Source organism: Carcharodon carcharias, chromosome 1 (assembly GCF_017639515.1).
Source record: "Carcharodon carcharias isolate sCarCar2 chromosome 1, sCarCar2.pri, whole genome shotgun sequence".
Classification (NCBI taxonomy): domain Eukaryota; kingdom Metazoa; phylum Chordata; class Chondrichthyes; order Lamniformes; family Lamnidae; genus Carcharodon; species Carcharodon carcharias.
Window position 1 is genome coordinate 245,850,655 of NC_054467.1, and position 17,688 is coordinate 245,868,342.

The following is a 17,688-nucleotide window of genomic DNA, read 5'->3' on the forward strand; positions in this document are numbered from 1 at the left end:
ATATGAGCAGAAGAGTGCAGCAGAAATTAGAAACAAGTTGAGTAATAATGGTAAAAAGTGGAAGCTTAAGGCTCTTTATCAGAATGCGCAAAGCATTTGTAACAAGATAGATGAGTTGACGGCACAGATAGAAATAAATGATATGATTTGATAGCAATTACAGAGATGTGGTTGCAGGGTGACCAAGACTGGGAACTCAATATTCAAGGGTATTCGATGTTCTGGAAAAATAGGCAAAAAGGAAAGGGAGGTGGGGTAGCTTTGTTAATAAAGCAATGTATCAGTGCAGTGGTGAGTAGTGATATAGGTGGCATAGATTGTAATGTGGAATCAGTTTGGGGGGAAATAAGGAATAACAAGGGGAAGAAGTCATGGATGGGAGTTGTCTATCAGCCCCCGAAGAGTTGCCTTACTGTAGGACAAAGTATAAATCGGGAAATAATGGAGGCATGTAAGAAGGGCGCTGAAATTGTCATGGGTGATTTTAATCTGCATATTGACTGGACAAATCAGATTGGCAAGGGTAACATGGAAGATGAATTTGCAGAGTGCACCAGGGATTGTTTCTTAGAGCAATACATTGCAGAACCTACCCGAGTACAGACTAATTTAGATCTTGTAATATGTCATGAGGTTGGATTAATAAGAGATCTTGTAATTAAGGATCCTCTACGGGGTAGCTATTACAACATGGTAGAATTTCAAATTCAGTTTGAGTGTGAGCAACTCGGGTCTCAGACCAGTGTCCTCAGCTTAAATAAGGGCAATCACAGAGGCATGAAGAAAGAGTTGTCTAAGGCAGGCTACGAAAATAGACTAAGGGGAAGGGCAGTGGATGAGCAGTGGCAGATATTTAAGCAGATAGTTCATAATGCTCAGCAAAAATTTACCCCGGTCCAAAAGAAGGACTCAATGAGAAGGAGGAACCACCGTGGTTAACAAAGGTGGTCAAGAAGAGTATCCAATTAAAAACTAAAGCATACAAAGTGACAAAAACTAGTGGTAGGCCAGAGGATGGGAATTTTTTAGGATCCAGCTGCAGATGACTAAAAAGCTAATAAAAAGGTAGAAAATTGATTGTGAAATTAAATTGGCAAGAAATATAAAAACAAACAGCCAAGAGCTTCTACAGATATAAAAAAGAGAGTGGCTAAAGTGAGCGTGGAACACTTGGAGGATGTGACTGGAGAATTGATAACGGGGAGCTGGGAAATGGCAGATAATTTAAACCAATATTTTGCATCAGACTTCACGGTGGAGGATACAAAAACATTCCAAAGATATCAGATAAACAAGGAGCTAATGGCCAAGATTTCCTGGTCGGTGAGCGGGGGCAGGGCGTGTAAAATGATGCGGGATGATGTCAGGTGGAACTCCAGATGTAACCCCGCTCCATTTAAATTTTCAGGTAGGCAGGGGCTCAGCTGAATCAGCCCGCTCTTAAACTTCCCCCCACCCCCGACAGGGGAGAATTCTGCCCATTGGGAGGAAAGATCTTGTAACAGTCTCTATCACAAGGGACAAAGTATTTGATAAATTTAATGGGATTAAAGGTAGACAAGTCGCCAGGATCTGATGGCCTGCACTCAAGAGTTTTGAAGGAAGTGGCTGCAGAGATAGTGGAGGCATTGGTCGAAATATTCCAGAACTCATTGGATTCCGGAAGTGTCCCAGAGGATTGGAAAACCGCTAATGTGACGCCCCTGTTCAAGAGGGGAGACAAAAAGCAGGAACTATAGGCTAGTCAGCCTAACATCTGTAATTGGGAAAATGCTAGAGTCCATTATTAAGGAAGAGATAGCAGGACATTTAGAGAAGATTAACACAATCAAACAGAGTCAACATGGTTTTGTGAAAGGGAAATCATGTTTGACAAATTTGCTGGAGTTCTTTGAGGATATAACAAGCAGAGTTGATAAAGGGGAACCAATAGTTGTACTGTATTTGAATTTCCTGAAGGCATTCAGTAAGGTGCCACATAAAAGGTTATTGCACAAGATAGGAGCTCACAGTATTGGGGATAATGTATTATCATGGATTGAGGATTGGTTAACACAGAGACAGAGAGTTGGGATTAATGGGTCTTTTTCAGGTTGGAAAGATGTAACTAGCTGAGTGCCACAAGGATCAGTCCTAGGGCCTCAATTAATTACTATCTATATTAATGAATTGGAGGAGGGGGCAGAGTGTAATGTATCCAAATTTGCGGATGATACAAAAATAGATGGGAGGGCATGTTGTGATGAGGCCATAAGGAATCTGCAAGGGGATATAGATAGGGTGAGTGAGTGGGCAAAAACTTGGCAGATGGAATTTAATGTAGGAAAGCGTGAGGTCATGTACTTTGGTAGGAAAAATCAAAAGGCAGACTATTATTTAAATGGGGGAGACTCCAAAAAGGTGCAGCACAGAAGGATCCGGGTGTTCTTTTACATGAAACACAAAAAGTTAACATGCAGGTGCAGCAAGTAATTAAGAAGGCAAATGGAATTTTGACCTGTAATGCTGAGGGGGTTGAAGTTTAAGAATAGGGAAGTCTTGTTACAACTGTACAAGGTGTTGGTGAGGCCACATCTGGAGTACTGAGTACAGTTTTGGTCTCCGCATTTAAGAAAGGATATACTGGCATTGGAGGCAGTTCAAATGAGATTCACTAGGGTGATTCCTGGGATGAAGGGGTTGACTTTCAAGAACGGCTAAACAGGGTTAGGCCTTTATTCATTAGGGTTTAGAAGAATGAGGGGTGATCTTATTGAAATGTTCAAGATTGTGAAGGGGCTTGACAGGGTAGATTTTGAGAAGATGTTTCCACTAGTGGGGGAATCTTGAACTAGGGGACATAATTACAGAATAAGGGGACACTCATTTAAAACTGACTTGCGAAGGAATTTCTTCTCTCAGAGGGTAGTGAATGTTTCTTATTTCTTATGTTCTTATTACTTCTTATGTTCTTATTTATTGGGGTTAGATGGGAATGTGGAAAATGAAACACAGCAAGGTCAGCCATGATCTTATTGAATGGCAGAGCAGGCTCGAGGGTCCAAATGGTCTACCACTGTTCCTATTTCTTATGAATGTCTGGAATTCTCTACCCCAGAGAGTTGTGGAGGCTAGATCACTGAAAGTATTTAAAGAGGAGGTAGATAGATTTTTGAAATATCGGGGAGTTGAGGGCTATGAGGAGCTGGCATGAAAGAGGAGTTGAGGCCTGGGCCAGATCAGCCATGATCGTATTGAATAGCGGGGCAAGCTTGAGGGGCCAGATGGCCTACTGCTGCCTCTATTTCTCATGTTCTTATGTTGTTATGAGTCTGGGGGGAGGAAGGATTGTGGAGTGGGGAGGGAGTCTGGGGGGAAGAAGGGGTGTAGAGAGGGGAGTCTGTGGGGAGGAAGGAATGCAGAGAGTGGAGCGAGTAAGACTGGAGAAGAAGTAAGGGTGTCTGAAGGAGTCAGGAAGAGGGAAGGACTAAACAGGGGGTGGACTCCGGGCAGGGAACGAGCAAGTGGAGGCAGTGGGGCGAAAATAGTTGGGAAGGGGAAGTGGTTCCAAGGAGGGGGGGAATGTCCAGGTGAACGTGCAAGGGAGGGTTCTGATGGGTCCATGACTGCCTCCTGGGGAGCAAACTAAGACTGGGCGTGGAACAAGGGAATGGTGAGAATGACCGAGGGCAGAGTGAGGTGGTAGGGTAAGGTTTCGACGGTAGCAATAGAAGGGACGGCAAGGGTGGTTGGTGGGGATCAGAGGCAGAGCCGGACCCCAGGAGTGGGAAGGAAGTGGTCGGGGGGATGAATGTGGATATGAGTGGGATTTTCGGAAGGGAGGGAGCGTGCACGTTCACCTGGACATCCCCGAAGGAAAAGGGTTGTGGCTGGTAGGCCACGGAAGGGAGGTGGAAAGTGACGCCAGGGGCATCATTAGTGATGGGGGGAAAGGAAATGGGTGGCTGGGGGAGGGGAAAAGATGGGAGACCGAATGAAAAACTGAATCATGACCATGCTGTCCAGATCAAAAGTGAAACGAGAGTCGTGGTGGGCGAGATCAGGTGCTGCATGGGAGTGTGATCAGTGGGTGGACGGAGATGCAGGTCAGCTCAGATGGACAACCGAAAGCGAACCCCAGCAGGCAGCATCAAGAATGCTCAGGACATTGAGGTGAGTGTGATACATGAAGGATCGTGTGTCTGGGAGAGTGCTTGCATGGAGCTCTGAAAGGCCCTGCCACACACACATACTTCTCCCTCCAGAGTCACTCGTTGGTCAGCTGCTCCCTCTGCAGTGACAAAGGACAAGGTTGAGGGGCTCACAGGCAAAGGGGACTCGGAGGGAGAGGACAGCCTCGAGGTTACTGAGTGGATGACACAGGGGTGTCCAGCTGCTGCTCCTCCCCCCTTCGGGTGCCCCGGGGGTCCTGACCAAACTCCCAGAGGGGACGGAGCACCCGCAGGGATGTCGAGGTGCCTCATTTCCCTCTTGCATTACCACTGCAGGAACTCACCCATGGCTCCCGCGATAGAGTGCAGGTCTGCACACACCTCTGTGATCTGCTGGATTAGAGTCTCCATGGCATCTGCCACTTCCCCATGGAGACCTCCAAACACACACATGGAAATAAGCACTTCACCAGAAAGCAGGCAGATGCACTCCTCTAATTCACGTGCCACTCTATTGAGGGTTTCCAATATCTCTGTGTGATATTCCCAAGCCTTCTGCTGACTCTCCAGGATGAGTTGGAAGGCCAAATCCAGAGGCTTGAATTCTGACTCGGACCTCACAGATGCCCGCTCCCCAGCAGTCCTCCGAGTGCCAGGGAGCTCAGCCTTGCCTCTGTCTGCTGAGGACATGTCTGTGTGATGACCACCAGATTGTGAACCTGAGCCTGCTCTAGATCTAGGTCCCACTGAGGCGTGTGTCTCTGTGCTGGTGGAGGGTGTGGGTAAGCGGTGTGACGGGTCTTCCAGGCTGCTTATTTCCAGCTCTTCAATGGAGGACATGTACTCTTGGCTGGAGGTGAGGACGTGGATGGAGCTGAGGGACTGGCTGGCTGAGGGTGTTGGTTGCTTGGCAGAGCTCCTTGTGAACCAAAGTAGAGATAAGTAGTGCATGGCAGCACAGTCAAAAGCAGGAAAGGGAGCACTCACATTTGTATTGAGAGAGGGATGATGTGGTGCAGGATCCTAATGAGGGTGTTTGCCACCAACCTTACTGTAAGCATGGTCCATGTCCTCACCAGTCAGCGCAATGGTACGCTCCTCAGAGTGAGCGAGGGGCCTAATGTGGACCACTCCACCCCCAGTCTTGGACCTCTTCCTGCTGATGTGAGCAGGCTTCTCTTCCATGTAAACAGATGGAGAGAGTGCGAGCAGGACACATGGCACTGTGTGGAACGTTTGTGTGGTGAGCGGAGCCATGGATGGGATGAGGTCGCAAGCTCAAGAGGGTATGAGCCTGATGGAGATGTATGTGTGTGTTAGTGGTATTGTCCTTTGAGGTGTGAGATCCCTATGGATGTGTGATGGATTTGTGTGTGTGTGCTAAGCGTGATGAAAAGAGTGAATTACCCTGGTAGAATGGACGAGCCAGCAAGGTAACTCACTTTTTTCATCTTGTAGCGGCACTGAGTGGCTGTCCTCTTTTGCAGGACATTGGGGCTGACCACCACTGCTACTGTCTCCCATGCTGGATTGATGATGCAGCTGCCCATCCTGCAACCAGAGGTCATGAGGGTGGGCCTCTACTATGTTCAAAAGGCCTTTGAGGGACACATCACTTAAGTGGGGGTGGGCTGCAGTCTTTTTGACTTTCGGGGCTATGCTGTCTTCCATGTGGCAGTCCTGGGCTGGAAGCACTGAGAGGTGCGCGCGCAGCTGCACTTTAACTATGGCCACAAACTGTATATCTCACATTGTAAATTATAACTGGAATATGATGAAGAATGAATTTAATGAATTTTGGTCAAACGGGTGTCTGATGAACAGAGAATCCCATCATGTTTAAGTCTCCAGAATCCTTGGTCACACAGCTGTACCTGTTCAAAGCCCATTATTGATCCACCACCAGTGCCTTGGAGTACTGTAGATCTGCCTGTCTAAGGCACTGAATTATCAAGTCATTCACAAGGGTTCATATAATTCATAACTTACATCTTTATATCACTTTTATCCCAAAAAGATTCTACTTATCTATTCCCACTGTCACTAGCTGATCATTAGACACCAACCTTTAAGTAGATAGCATTTTGTCACAGCCTTGGGATACCTGGAAGTGTTTCTCAAGTAATCAATTGCTTCGCAAACAATTAATTGCAAAAATGGCTTTGACCCTGACTAAGTGGAGGCCTCACTTGAGAGCAGTGTCGTTCATCACAAAGCAGGAATAGGTCAGGTCTTTCATTGTGTGTTCTCAGATATGTTCATGTGAGCATCAATGCCAGATAGGAGCCTAGATATTATTTAAAAAGTTCAGAATGTTCTTGATTTGAAGGTCTGGTTTCAGGGACATAGTTAAGATTTCCTCTTGCACCATGCAAAACCAATTCTCACTGCCTCAGCTCCTCAGAACTATAGCGTCTACATAAAAAGGAGTGTCACAGTTTTCACTGAAAATACTGGAACAGGAAATGAGGCCATCCATTATGAAGTCAGATATTTCCCTTGCACATTTAAGTATTTAAATTACCCTTGCTTACTCTTGTTCTGCTTTTAACACATTCTGCTTTCCTACCTTTATGCCACAATCGGCACCTCTCACCACTACCATTAACACTCCCTTTGCCTATTTGTCGATAACATCTTTGTCAATCTCTTCTTAGTCCCCACCTATCGCTGGCCTTCTAACCAGCTTCACTTGCTCCACCAACCCCTCCAAAACAGTATAAATTTCATCACATTTCTACTTCTCTTTAGCCCTAAAGAGGGGTCATACAGACTCGAATGTTAACTCTGTTTCTCTCTCCACAGATGCTGTCAGACCTGCTGAGTTTTTTCCAGCATTTTCTATTTTTATTTCAAATTTCCAGCATCTGCAGTGTTTTGCTTTTGTCTAAGTATTTAAATTTTTTGTGTCACAGATTGCTGAAAGTACGAGCTGAAAACAGCACAGAAAAGAAAATGGGACCTGATAGTGGTGAACAGAGCAATGAATAGGGTACCTCCTTAGATAACACTTTCTCACAACCTCTGTTTAAAGGATTGGGAAATAAACTGAAGGACTGAGAAGGAAGTGTAAATTAAATGAATTCAATATCAAATCAGGTATAGGAAGGGAAATAAAGTGAGGGAAAGAAAGCAGACGAAGACAAAAAGTGACTTAAAATTAATACCTGAAGGAATGAGATTACACTTATAATAGCTAATATTTAGTGCCAGAGAGGTTGATTGGCAGCAATTAAGAGTTACCACGTTGCTAAAGGGCACAACTTTCTCTGGCTCATATCTGTGCAAACAACTTCATGCCATTCAATGCATGTCAATACTGAGGTAGAGCATGTGTGGCAGTGAAGAATTTTACCATCTCTGCTTTTGAGAGAAACAGCTTTGCAGAGACTCTTTAAATGTTATACTGATCTTGGAGCTGGGGTACAGGTGCTGGATACAATCCAAAATTTGGTCATATAATTCCATAGCTTCCAGCTGCTTCACAAATCCCGCATGAGGCATTAGATCAACACGTGTGAATTGACTGAAGTGACATCAAGTCCTCTGAATCATACAACGTTCTGCAATCCTGTAAAAAAAGCCACAACCTGCCCTACACATTTCTCAGGAGGACAGATCCAGCCTGCTCATTTCTGAATACTGCACAGGATTTGATATCCAATTTGTATGCTGCAATGGCCTGAAGAATCACCAAGTGCCAGTGGTACCAATGGGATCCCTTCCTGCATTTCAGGATGGAAACCAAAATGTGTATTCTAATACACCAAGGGTATGTCTCAATAGAATTCAACAGTTTCAGAAAGGTGTGTTGGTGCTCTAGGTCGGCCTGTTCTTGTAAACCTTCGCCATTCATCTACCTTTCACCAGAGCATCTTTTGACTGAGCACAAGCACTGTCCAAGTCTGCCATGCTGTTGTTAGTTGGCTGACAGTGTGAAATCTATCGTCTCCCACTGAACTGGCTCATTAAACCCCATCCAGCGCGATAGATTTTCTGAACTTCATGAAATGGATCTCAAGCGTAAAATGTTAGCTGAGATGCCAACTTAAGAGAATGCTCTCTCCAGGCACCAAAATACCTTCACACCAAATTGATCAGTCATTGGCACTGGTTCAGAGAAACCCCTTGTAAGGTAAAAGATTATTTTGGGTCATTTAAATGTCACAAACTTTTGGGCTAATGGAAAACGTACTCTGTAAATTAACCAAGTTGTCTTATCTGCTGCTAAGGAAAACAAGATAGATCATGGCATTGAACACTGCAACAAAAATTAATAATGGTGTTTTACGGGAGTCAACTAAGTCTCAAAAAACTATGAAAAGGAGAGGCAATCATCAGGAAGGGTGAAGATAAGGAATAATTACTTAAGTAAACATTCTCAAGCTCGAACGAATGTTTTTGTGTGAATATTGTTTAGAGCTTGCTGTTGTTTGGTAATTAGATAGTGTTTCATAATCTTAGTACTAGTTTTGGTAGTTGTCTCTGGTCAAGGTTAGAACTAGTAATAGGGATAATTAATAATATACTGCCCTTAAAAGTTTGTTCTTATTTATGGTGAAAAGGATAGTTTTTCTACAAATTCAGTCCACTGCTCTGTTGCTTCACTATTCTCATCTCATGACATTCTGTCGTTATGCCCCCTCCATTTCTCTAAAAGGGTTTCAGGTAATGTTTTAAAGTCTCTATGATTTCACCTAACCACTTTCCTTCTCTTTGAGGTTATTTCAACAGGGTGATATATTGTGTATGGACAGCTGGCAGGCTCCTAACCTCAGTATAATTCCAACTTCAGTTGCAGAGGCAATGAAATTATTGGAAACAGCCATTGCCAGTGTCTAACAGACCCAGGGCCAGTCTTTACGGTTAGCCACTGCCTCTCCAAGCTGACCATGTTGGCCCAATCAACAGATAGAATATGAAACTTAAAACCGAGTCTTGTGAAGTTCTATTTTAGGATTCTAAGAAAGCACAGTGGCAATCAGCCAGTCCAGCTTTGCATCCAGATAGTTAAAAGGGCAGCACTTGGCTAAGAAGCTAAACTGCAACATTGCAGGCAAAGATTTTCTTTACTTGGCATCTTAACCAGTAATGAATACATTCAAAGCCTGGAGTAAAATTATAAATGGGAAAGGAACTCAAATTGAACTAGGGCTTGACACCAAAGTCAACACCATAATTTCCCATAGATCACTATCCAATTTCTCCCACTCCTTGCCCATAGCCCTGCATTTTTCCCCTTTCAACAATAAATTAAATTCCCATTTTGAAAGTTCCCATTTGCTCTCACTATGCTTTCAGGCAGTGTGTTCCATCTCCTCATGGAGATGAGGATAATCACTTTAACGGAATACTGAGATTATCCCTAACTTTGTACTATGGAGACACTGTCACCATGTTCTCTGAAGAGCATTTCACTATTGTAATTTGACAGCACCAGCTACTTGCTGTTATTGCCTGGCATTTCGCATGGCACTCGTGTTTCTGCTCAGATTTTGTAACCTGCCCATCTCTCCTGATTCATGTACAGTACAACTCTAAATCTCTCCAGCACGAGGCTCAAGTTTTTATTTATTGTCTACAATATATTGATTATCGGGAGTGCTGCTCAACCATGGTAGCAATCCCATGCTAACCTGATCTTGACCTCCTCTGAAGCATTGTCTTAAGACATACAAGAAGTATGTTTAAAATTAGTTTAAAATTAAAGCTGAAGTGAATTTGCTAAGGGTGCAACAAGAGGTATGTTGCTGCCAATTACCTCCTTCCATGAGTCTATAAACTAGAAAGGGCTTGTGACAGCTAAAGCACAGTAAAAAACACTAGCCTTTGCGGCAATGCACAACAAAGAACGGACTTGCATTTATGAAGAGCTTTTTACAACCTCAGGATGGCCCGAAGTGCTGCACAGATAAAAAAAATCTGACAGGTAGTCACTGTTGTAATATAGGAAATCACCTTCATATTCACAGTATCACAATTGGAACTAGTTTTATTTCAGTGAAATTTCATCCTTTATTTACATGTGTATTACAGGCCTTTTCCCCCATTTTGAAGTCCTCCATTATTTTCATTTCAATTCAAATTTCAACCATTAAATTAGCTGTTATTTTACAATACAAAAATTATACGAAAAAGTGCAATCCTAAATGTTACCCCCTCAACACTCCCCCTCGCAGTGAAACGGTTTACAATACTTACTCAATATTTACATACCAGTGCAATCGATGCTAAATTATACATATTAACAAACTACTAATTTTATGCACATGGAAGTAAGAATACAGGAAGAACATTCTGGAAGCAGTAGGTGAAGACTTTACAGAAAAATCAGCCATTGGCTTATATGATGCCTTGTTGTGCGTTTTCACAGCTCACGGTTCAGGATCAACACACATTCAGGGATCAAGGAAATGATACATCAGGAAAAGACTAGTGAGCAGCTGGTCCCAAGGTTTCAAGTACAAGTTTTCTGCTGTACGCATCTGTTAAGATAGGGCGTATTAAGAGATGGGAGCGCGGGACTCTTCTGGAGAGCAGCAATTGGGAAGGATTTAGCATCTTTGCCATCATCACTGGACTAGCAGGCCCCATGTACATAAGTCCAGCTTTACCCTAAAACAGGACACAATTGTGGAATGTAATCCTTAAAACAATGGTAAAATCCAATTCCATTTTGGGATTCTGGAAGATTAAGTCACCTTGATCCTTAAGATGCCAGTGACTTACTTATTTCCTTTGTTTTTTTGCAATGCAGTACATCTTAGAAAGGATTGGAAAGCTATGCCAATAATTTTCCAAAATACCCCACTCCTTTTCCAAAAAAGAAAGCTTTTTTTTTCATCATTGAATTCTCCTCTTTCTGGGTTTCCCAAGATAGTAGTTCAAGGACAGGCCCAACATTTGTACTGATTAATCACTTTTTTATAAAAAGATTACCAGACCAATTAAATGCACAAGTTGAGGTGGGGTCCAGAATGTTTTTCCTCCCCCACCCCCCCAACAAACAGCCATTTGACTAAACTCAGTGATTGTATAAAATGAAGATAGCTATCATCCAAAAGACATTGCATGCACATTTTCAGTTGTGCACATAAGGTGGGATTGTGTGGGCACTTCAGTAAAATGCAGTGTTCATAGAAAGTTATCTTTCAGTCTCTTTGCAGTGCTATCACTAGAATTTAATCACATCGCTAGGTTTTCCTTTACTGCATCTCACGTTAATTTAAGTCTACCTTCAAGTGGGGCTATCCTGTTCAACAATCAGATGAAGATGAGGGCGATTTTTGTGTGGGAGCATTACAAACAGCATATGATGAAAATCTGAAACAAAAACAGATGATGATGGAACTACTCAGCAAGCCCATCAGCATCTGGAAACAAAGGCATGTTACGTCTTTTTCAGAACCCCTAATTCGTCTTTTCTCTACTCACATGATGAACCTGCTGTATATTTATGATGTGTTACAGCAAGGTGCTAGACTTCCATATCAGTTATTAAAATAGTTACTAACTTCTCAGCCGTGCAATCACCTATGTCACATCATATAACTACAGGAAACTATTATCCCTGCAGAATTTTCTATAGCAGCCCTCTCAGTAGAAAAGAGAAATCACTGCTTCTACACATTATGCAAACAATGCACCTGGCAACATAAACATTTTCACCTCAAACATTTGCTGTTTAAAACACTTTACAATACACAACAGGCTGCGTGTTCTTCTTTGTGTGTTAAAAAAGTTTTTCTAAAGTAGAACTTACTGACTCCCAAAATAGTTTGCACACAAAAAACAAAACACACACAAAAAAATTAATAGTTCAAAGTTCTGTGTCTGCAACTCTTCAATGCTCTGATTTCAAGGTTCGATCCAAGTTAGCAATTAAAAAAATCTTCTCTGATTTATTTGATTGCTACAGCTAATTAGAATATTTAAAATTTGTTAGCGAAGACCGGGCTCCCAAGGAGATTAAAGTATTTACATTTTTAACTTTAACAATCTCTCTCTGCAATGCATTTTAAAAAATATCTGATGGAATACTCTACTCGACTAACAATTACAATTCTCAACTCTTGCTTTGAAGGTGACCTGTGGGTTTTGTTTAGAAAGGGGTGCAGCAAAATCAAACCCTCTCCCCTTCTGAAACTGGAACAGGATGCAAAAGTGACTAACTGGAAGGGCAAAATGTGACACTTGTTCTAAAGAGAAACAAGTTGCACAGTGCATTCTTCATATAAAATTTTATGAAATGTTTAATAGTGCTTTTGAAGCTACAAACCATTTGGTAATGGCATAACTTTTGCTTATTTTATATATACATATAAGTAACAAGTGAGATAGGAAGTTGAATAGGTTGATTATCTTTTCTAGAAAATTCTGTTAAAACCTGGGTTAACCACTAACCCCAAATGGAAAACGCCAACTAATTCAAGGTAACATGTCACTTTTATTGGCCTACACAGAATATAACCGTCGAAGTGTTGAGGTCAGGTCCTGAAGGGATAAAACAATCCTATTGTCAATAGACCAGGTGTTAAATGAAAACAAGTCTCATTGGTTGTGTATGCGGGGGCTTGGAGGAGGAAGAGAAGAAAGGAAAAATAACATCAGCAGCCGAGTTGTCCATCAAAAGGTTTTGAAGTACAGCCAAAAAGTGAGGTTCACAAAGTCATTCTGTCTTGCAAACTTACATTGTGGCTAATTTCAGCTACTTGCAACAGCCAGTTAGGTCAAATATTGGCCCTACCTAATCTCTAACAGAAGCCCAACAATATTGGATAAAACAACTTTCTGATTAGTTGAATATTTAAAAAGTACTTGAATTTTAAGAAATAAATTAGAATTGATAAAATGTTAGCATGGGCAAGGGACAAATCTCTAGGGTAGGAGAGGCCACTGAAGGCCTTAAAGGTTCAAATGCTGAAGGAAAAGAAAGAAACTGCCACTTGCGATGGATGGGTAAATGCATCAAGTCTACCTTAAAGCTGGCTAACAGCAATAAGTCATAGTTTCTTCTCTCTCCTTCTCCAGCCAGAAGCTTTGGGAGATTCTATTGTGTTGAACTCCTCCACGCCTAATATATTTACTAGAAAAAAAATTGTATTTGCGTAGCACCTCATTACATCCTCAAGACATTCCAAAGTACTTTACAATCAATGAGTTGCTGTTGAATTGCAATTAATGTAGGGATATACAGCAGCTAATTTGCACATACAAGATTCCATAAACAACTAATGACTGAAAGGTCAACCTGTTAATTTATATCTGATGGAACTGGTGGGGAGAGGAATGTTGGCCAGTTCACCAAGAGAGCTCTCTGCTGAGCGGACAGTCAGGGCCTGAATGTATTATTTAGAAAAGTGGAATATTTACAATTTTCTCCCTCCTTAATAGCTGCTCACCTTTTCTGAATCATTGCTTCTAGACATTTGGACATTAAAGAATAGTTTTTTTTCACTGTTTGAGGAAATTGAACTCTAGCATCTAAGGAAGTAGGGTTGAGCATCAGTGGGAACACTGATTTATTTGAAAAAGCCTTCATTCATTTCACCTGGAAACTGTAAAAGCAGACTAAATTTCAGATCTGAACAGGAAGGCGCTGTTTCCTCTTCTATATACGTTGGTTAGAGTTACAATGCAACCAAGGTTTCAGCTTAACATAACCAGCTGAACCAAAAGTGCCTGCAGAGGGGCATTAAAGAACAATATCACTGCCATGCAGGCTCATGTCACTGAGGTAAAGGAACGTTTGGATGAAGAAATATAAGTGTTAATGGGGGATAAGAGGCCCTCGTAGCATAGCATTAAGGAATGCAGGCTGATTCCCCATAGACATAGTTGATAAGAGACCATCAGAGGACTAAATTTAATCCCTTCTTCGTTATTCCAGCTGCTAGCATTTGCAAGTTCTACATGATTCAAAGCATGCATGATTGAGGAGAAAATAATTCACCCTCATTATAAACACAAGAAAGTGCTATACCTATGCTATATTTCTTGAGGGCAATTAGGGATGAGCAACAAATGCTGGTCTTGCCAGCAACGCCCACATCCATGAAAGAATAATTTTAAAAAAGTCCTATCTCAATTTTGCACTCATGATCCAAGTGGGCAGGTATGGTTCCCAGTCCCATCTGTACAATAGTAATGAACAGAATTGTTCACAGGGAGGAAGACAAAAGGAGAATTGTTAATGTTCTTGCTTTACTTTAAGGCAAAAGAAAATAGGAGCTTTGTGAACTGGCTTGACCAGTCAGTGGCTACTTGCCCCTCCTCTTCACTGATGGCAAGACAAAATAAATTATTTTGTGAGGGAAATATAAAGGTGAATAGCAAAGGGAGACGAGAGCTGCACCAATCATAAATTATCTTTTAAATTACAATCTTATGAAGAGGAAAGAAAAATAGGTTGACTGTTTCTGCTTCTTGATAAAAGATAAATTCTTCAACTAGCTTCGATTCCCTGATAAAATTTGCATTAGAGAACAAATGGTTTGAACAAAAGCCTCTCCATGTGTGTATGTTTCTGTTTCAGTTTAGAAGATGCCTTTCTGACTTTCCTTCCAGTCCAAAGCTTGGCTATCTATGAATGTCAATGATGTCAGCATATTCACTTTCTAAGCTTTAATGTAAAAACGCCCCCAAAATTTAAAATCTAGTGAGTGTAAAAGTAATACCGCCTCCAAACAATAAAAAGCCACAGGGGTGTACCACCTGACCAGCTAATCTAATTACTGTGAATATAAAAGGTCCTTTTGACAAACAGACCAGGAGCTCAGAATTTGTTGGCGTCTATTTTTCTCAATTTATTACATTGAATTCTAGGGAAGCATTTAGATTCCAAATTATGTTTTTACTCATTATGCTTGAAAGCCATCAATTTTGACAGCCATTATGTATCTACAACATATTATAGTCGTAGTGTGGCTTTCTGAAAGATAATAACAATTTACTCTGGATTACTCGAGGATTACTACAAGCACAATATGACTTGGTCAGTTAAAGAGTTGTAGTACCCCAAACTGTCTTGTTCTCATCCCAATGAGAATAAATAGGAACAAAAGTCAAATGACAAACTGGTTTCCCCAGTGCCAAATATTCAAGTTTTCTATAATGTACATGTATTCTTGGAGTGCATGGTTTGGGCACTGACTTCTGACCTTGACAGGTGCCCTGGGTTGAATGACCGAGTTGAATGGTGCCAGTACAGTGTGCTGTTAACACTGCTGGAAAAAGCTCAAAACACTTTAAGTAAACAATTTGGAATCAGTCAACTTTCTTGCACCATTTGTGACAATCATGAACCATTACAATTAATATTGATACAATTAATAATCTAGAAGGGTCTGAGCCTTACTAAAAATAGTAAAACAAATATAGGTAAGTCCTGAGAGCCCTTACTTTTAAATTAAGTCTCTGTCCCTCCCTGTAACAGTGTAAGTTAGTGATCAGTATCAGTTAGTTATATTTCTGGGTCGCTCGAATGCCATGAATTAAATCAAGATCAGTTTAAATTTCTGATAATTCTGAGTTTTGGAATAATTGAATTAAATTTGAACGCGCACTAATGCTGGTTTTTAGGTTAGTCATTTGTGATACAGTTCAGCAGGAATAACAAAAGAGGAGTGATTCGGAGATAGCTGAGAATGCTGTAAATTCTGAAATAAAATTTCTTTTACAATATCAAGAATTGTTGGAATCACACTGCAGGCATTTCAACATTTTAAAAATAAATTAAAGATTAACATTTTTGGTGTAATTCAATGTCAGAGCTATTTTTGATGAATACTTCCATCTAAAACATTAATTTTTGATCATTCTTTTTAAAATACTGATCAAGTTGAAGTAATGTTCAGTTTTACACGAGAACCACGCTCGAAACATTGATCTGTTTTCCCCACAGATGTTGACTGGCCTGTTGTGTTTCCAGCATTCTTAATTTTTAATTCAAATCTCCATTATTTCCAGTTTTAAATCTGTAATTACAACATTATTGGCTCAGCAAAACTGTTTAAGTAGTTCAATAGAGAGAAACCGACAACATCAATGGCTTAACCAGCTTTCAGGTCATAAGACCATCATAGTTTGTGCATCAAGGCTTCCTGTAAAACAGAAAGGTGTGGAAGCTTGTTTTTCACATCCATAAAAGGAAGTGTTCGCAACAGAAAAGTAGAGAACAACATTCTGTTCAACACGCTTTCACCAGTGGCTAGCAGAAAGTGTTAAAGACATGATGTATAGTACAGAGCACTCAAATCACAGTGGCCAGTCCACCAAGTTATCATGGAAAGTCGATAATTACTGCTGACAATAATGTCTTATTTCTGTTCCTCATAAAAGCTTATATGTAGAATTTGATCAAGATTTATTGTTGATCAAGCTGCACGAGACATGCAAACCACTTTCATAGGTGAACTATTCCTTTATGTTTGAGCAAGGCAGCTTCACAAAGATCAAGCATCAAATATAAACAGACCATTTCTATTGCTACGAGGTTCTTACTAACTTTCATTGTTTAGGGCGTAGATACAAAATTCATGACCAAGTTTCCCTTAATAAAAATGATGCAAATCACTTTTCTTTCAATTTAGCGTTTCTTACCAAATTTCCCATGGATTGAATAAGCACATGGCTATCTGCTCACCTAGACAGAACTACAGAAAAAAGAATAAAAATCAGGTAGTTTAATTCAAGAATAGTTTTTGTTCTGTAGTGTTCTTGGAAGGCTCCTGGATGTTATTAAAATTGAGATGCAGCAATTCTAAATGACTATATATACAAGCTGAGGTATGTTATCAGTGTCCCTGTGTAGATATGATCTGTGATCATTCTGAAACAAGTCAACAGAGCTGGCATCCCTGGTGACTTGAGACAGACAGTACTTACTTCCCCCTTCCTAACAATAGAGCTGTAATCTGTTACAATGGTCAAAAGCATGTAATATTTTAATCTCGCCTTTTTTTTTTATACATCATGAAGTTTATAAAGTCTTCTCTGGCCTTCCCTCGCCTAAAGTTCCTAGGGATGAATAAAAATGTTTAAAAAATAGATATTGCTTTAGATCATCATTTCCTCTTTCTCCAGGCAATGTGATCTTAACAGGATTTCACTAAGTGAGTGCAAAAAAAACAAAAAGTAATGTGGCAGGATGAGAAACTCTGTCTTGGAAATATAGACACTAGCACATAATCTTCAGCGAGCAAATATCACACATGCACAGAAGAGGGGTAGATGGAGATATGTGTTTCTCAAAATGATTTTAGTCCCTTTTGGCCACATATCGGAACGGAAGTGGACCGGCACCGCAAGCTAAGTTTTTTTTAAAAATCCTTCAGAGATCGACAAAATGAGGCTTTGAAGTGTCAAATGCAGGTGGCCGGCTGTGCAGGAGGAAGGTGTTTCCTATTCCGCACGGCTCCAGACTTTTCTTTGTGATCCATTGATTTTTGTTGGGAAATGTCAACTAATGCGCTGGCTACAGCAAGACCTAGTGAAAGAACAAAACAAAGAAAATTTAGTACAAGAAAAGCTATGACAT

General features: G+C 41.0%; 1 protein-coding gene and 1 long non-coding RNA gene across 2 annotated transcripts in view; one reads left to right on the forward strand and one right to left on the reverse strand.

Moving 5' to 3' along the window:
* Window positions 1-17,688, forward strand: part of LOC121279917 — a 78,702-nt gene that overhangs the window by 34,034 nt on the left and 26,980 nt on the right. The gene's annotated exons all lie outside the window — the stretch shown is intronic.
* atrn (attractin) overlaps window positions 10,126-17,688 on the reverse strand; it is a 366,964-nt gene continuing 359,401 nt past the window's right edge. Inside the window, exon 29 of the mRNA XM_041191464.1 lies at window positions 10,126-17,637. Within this exon, the coding sequence (XP_041047398.1) occupies window positions 17,513-17,637 (125 nt within the window). The 3' untranslated portion in view covers window positions 10,126-17,512. The remainder of the gene's footprint in view (window positions 17,638-17,688) is intronic.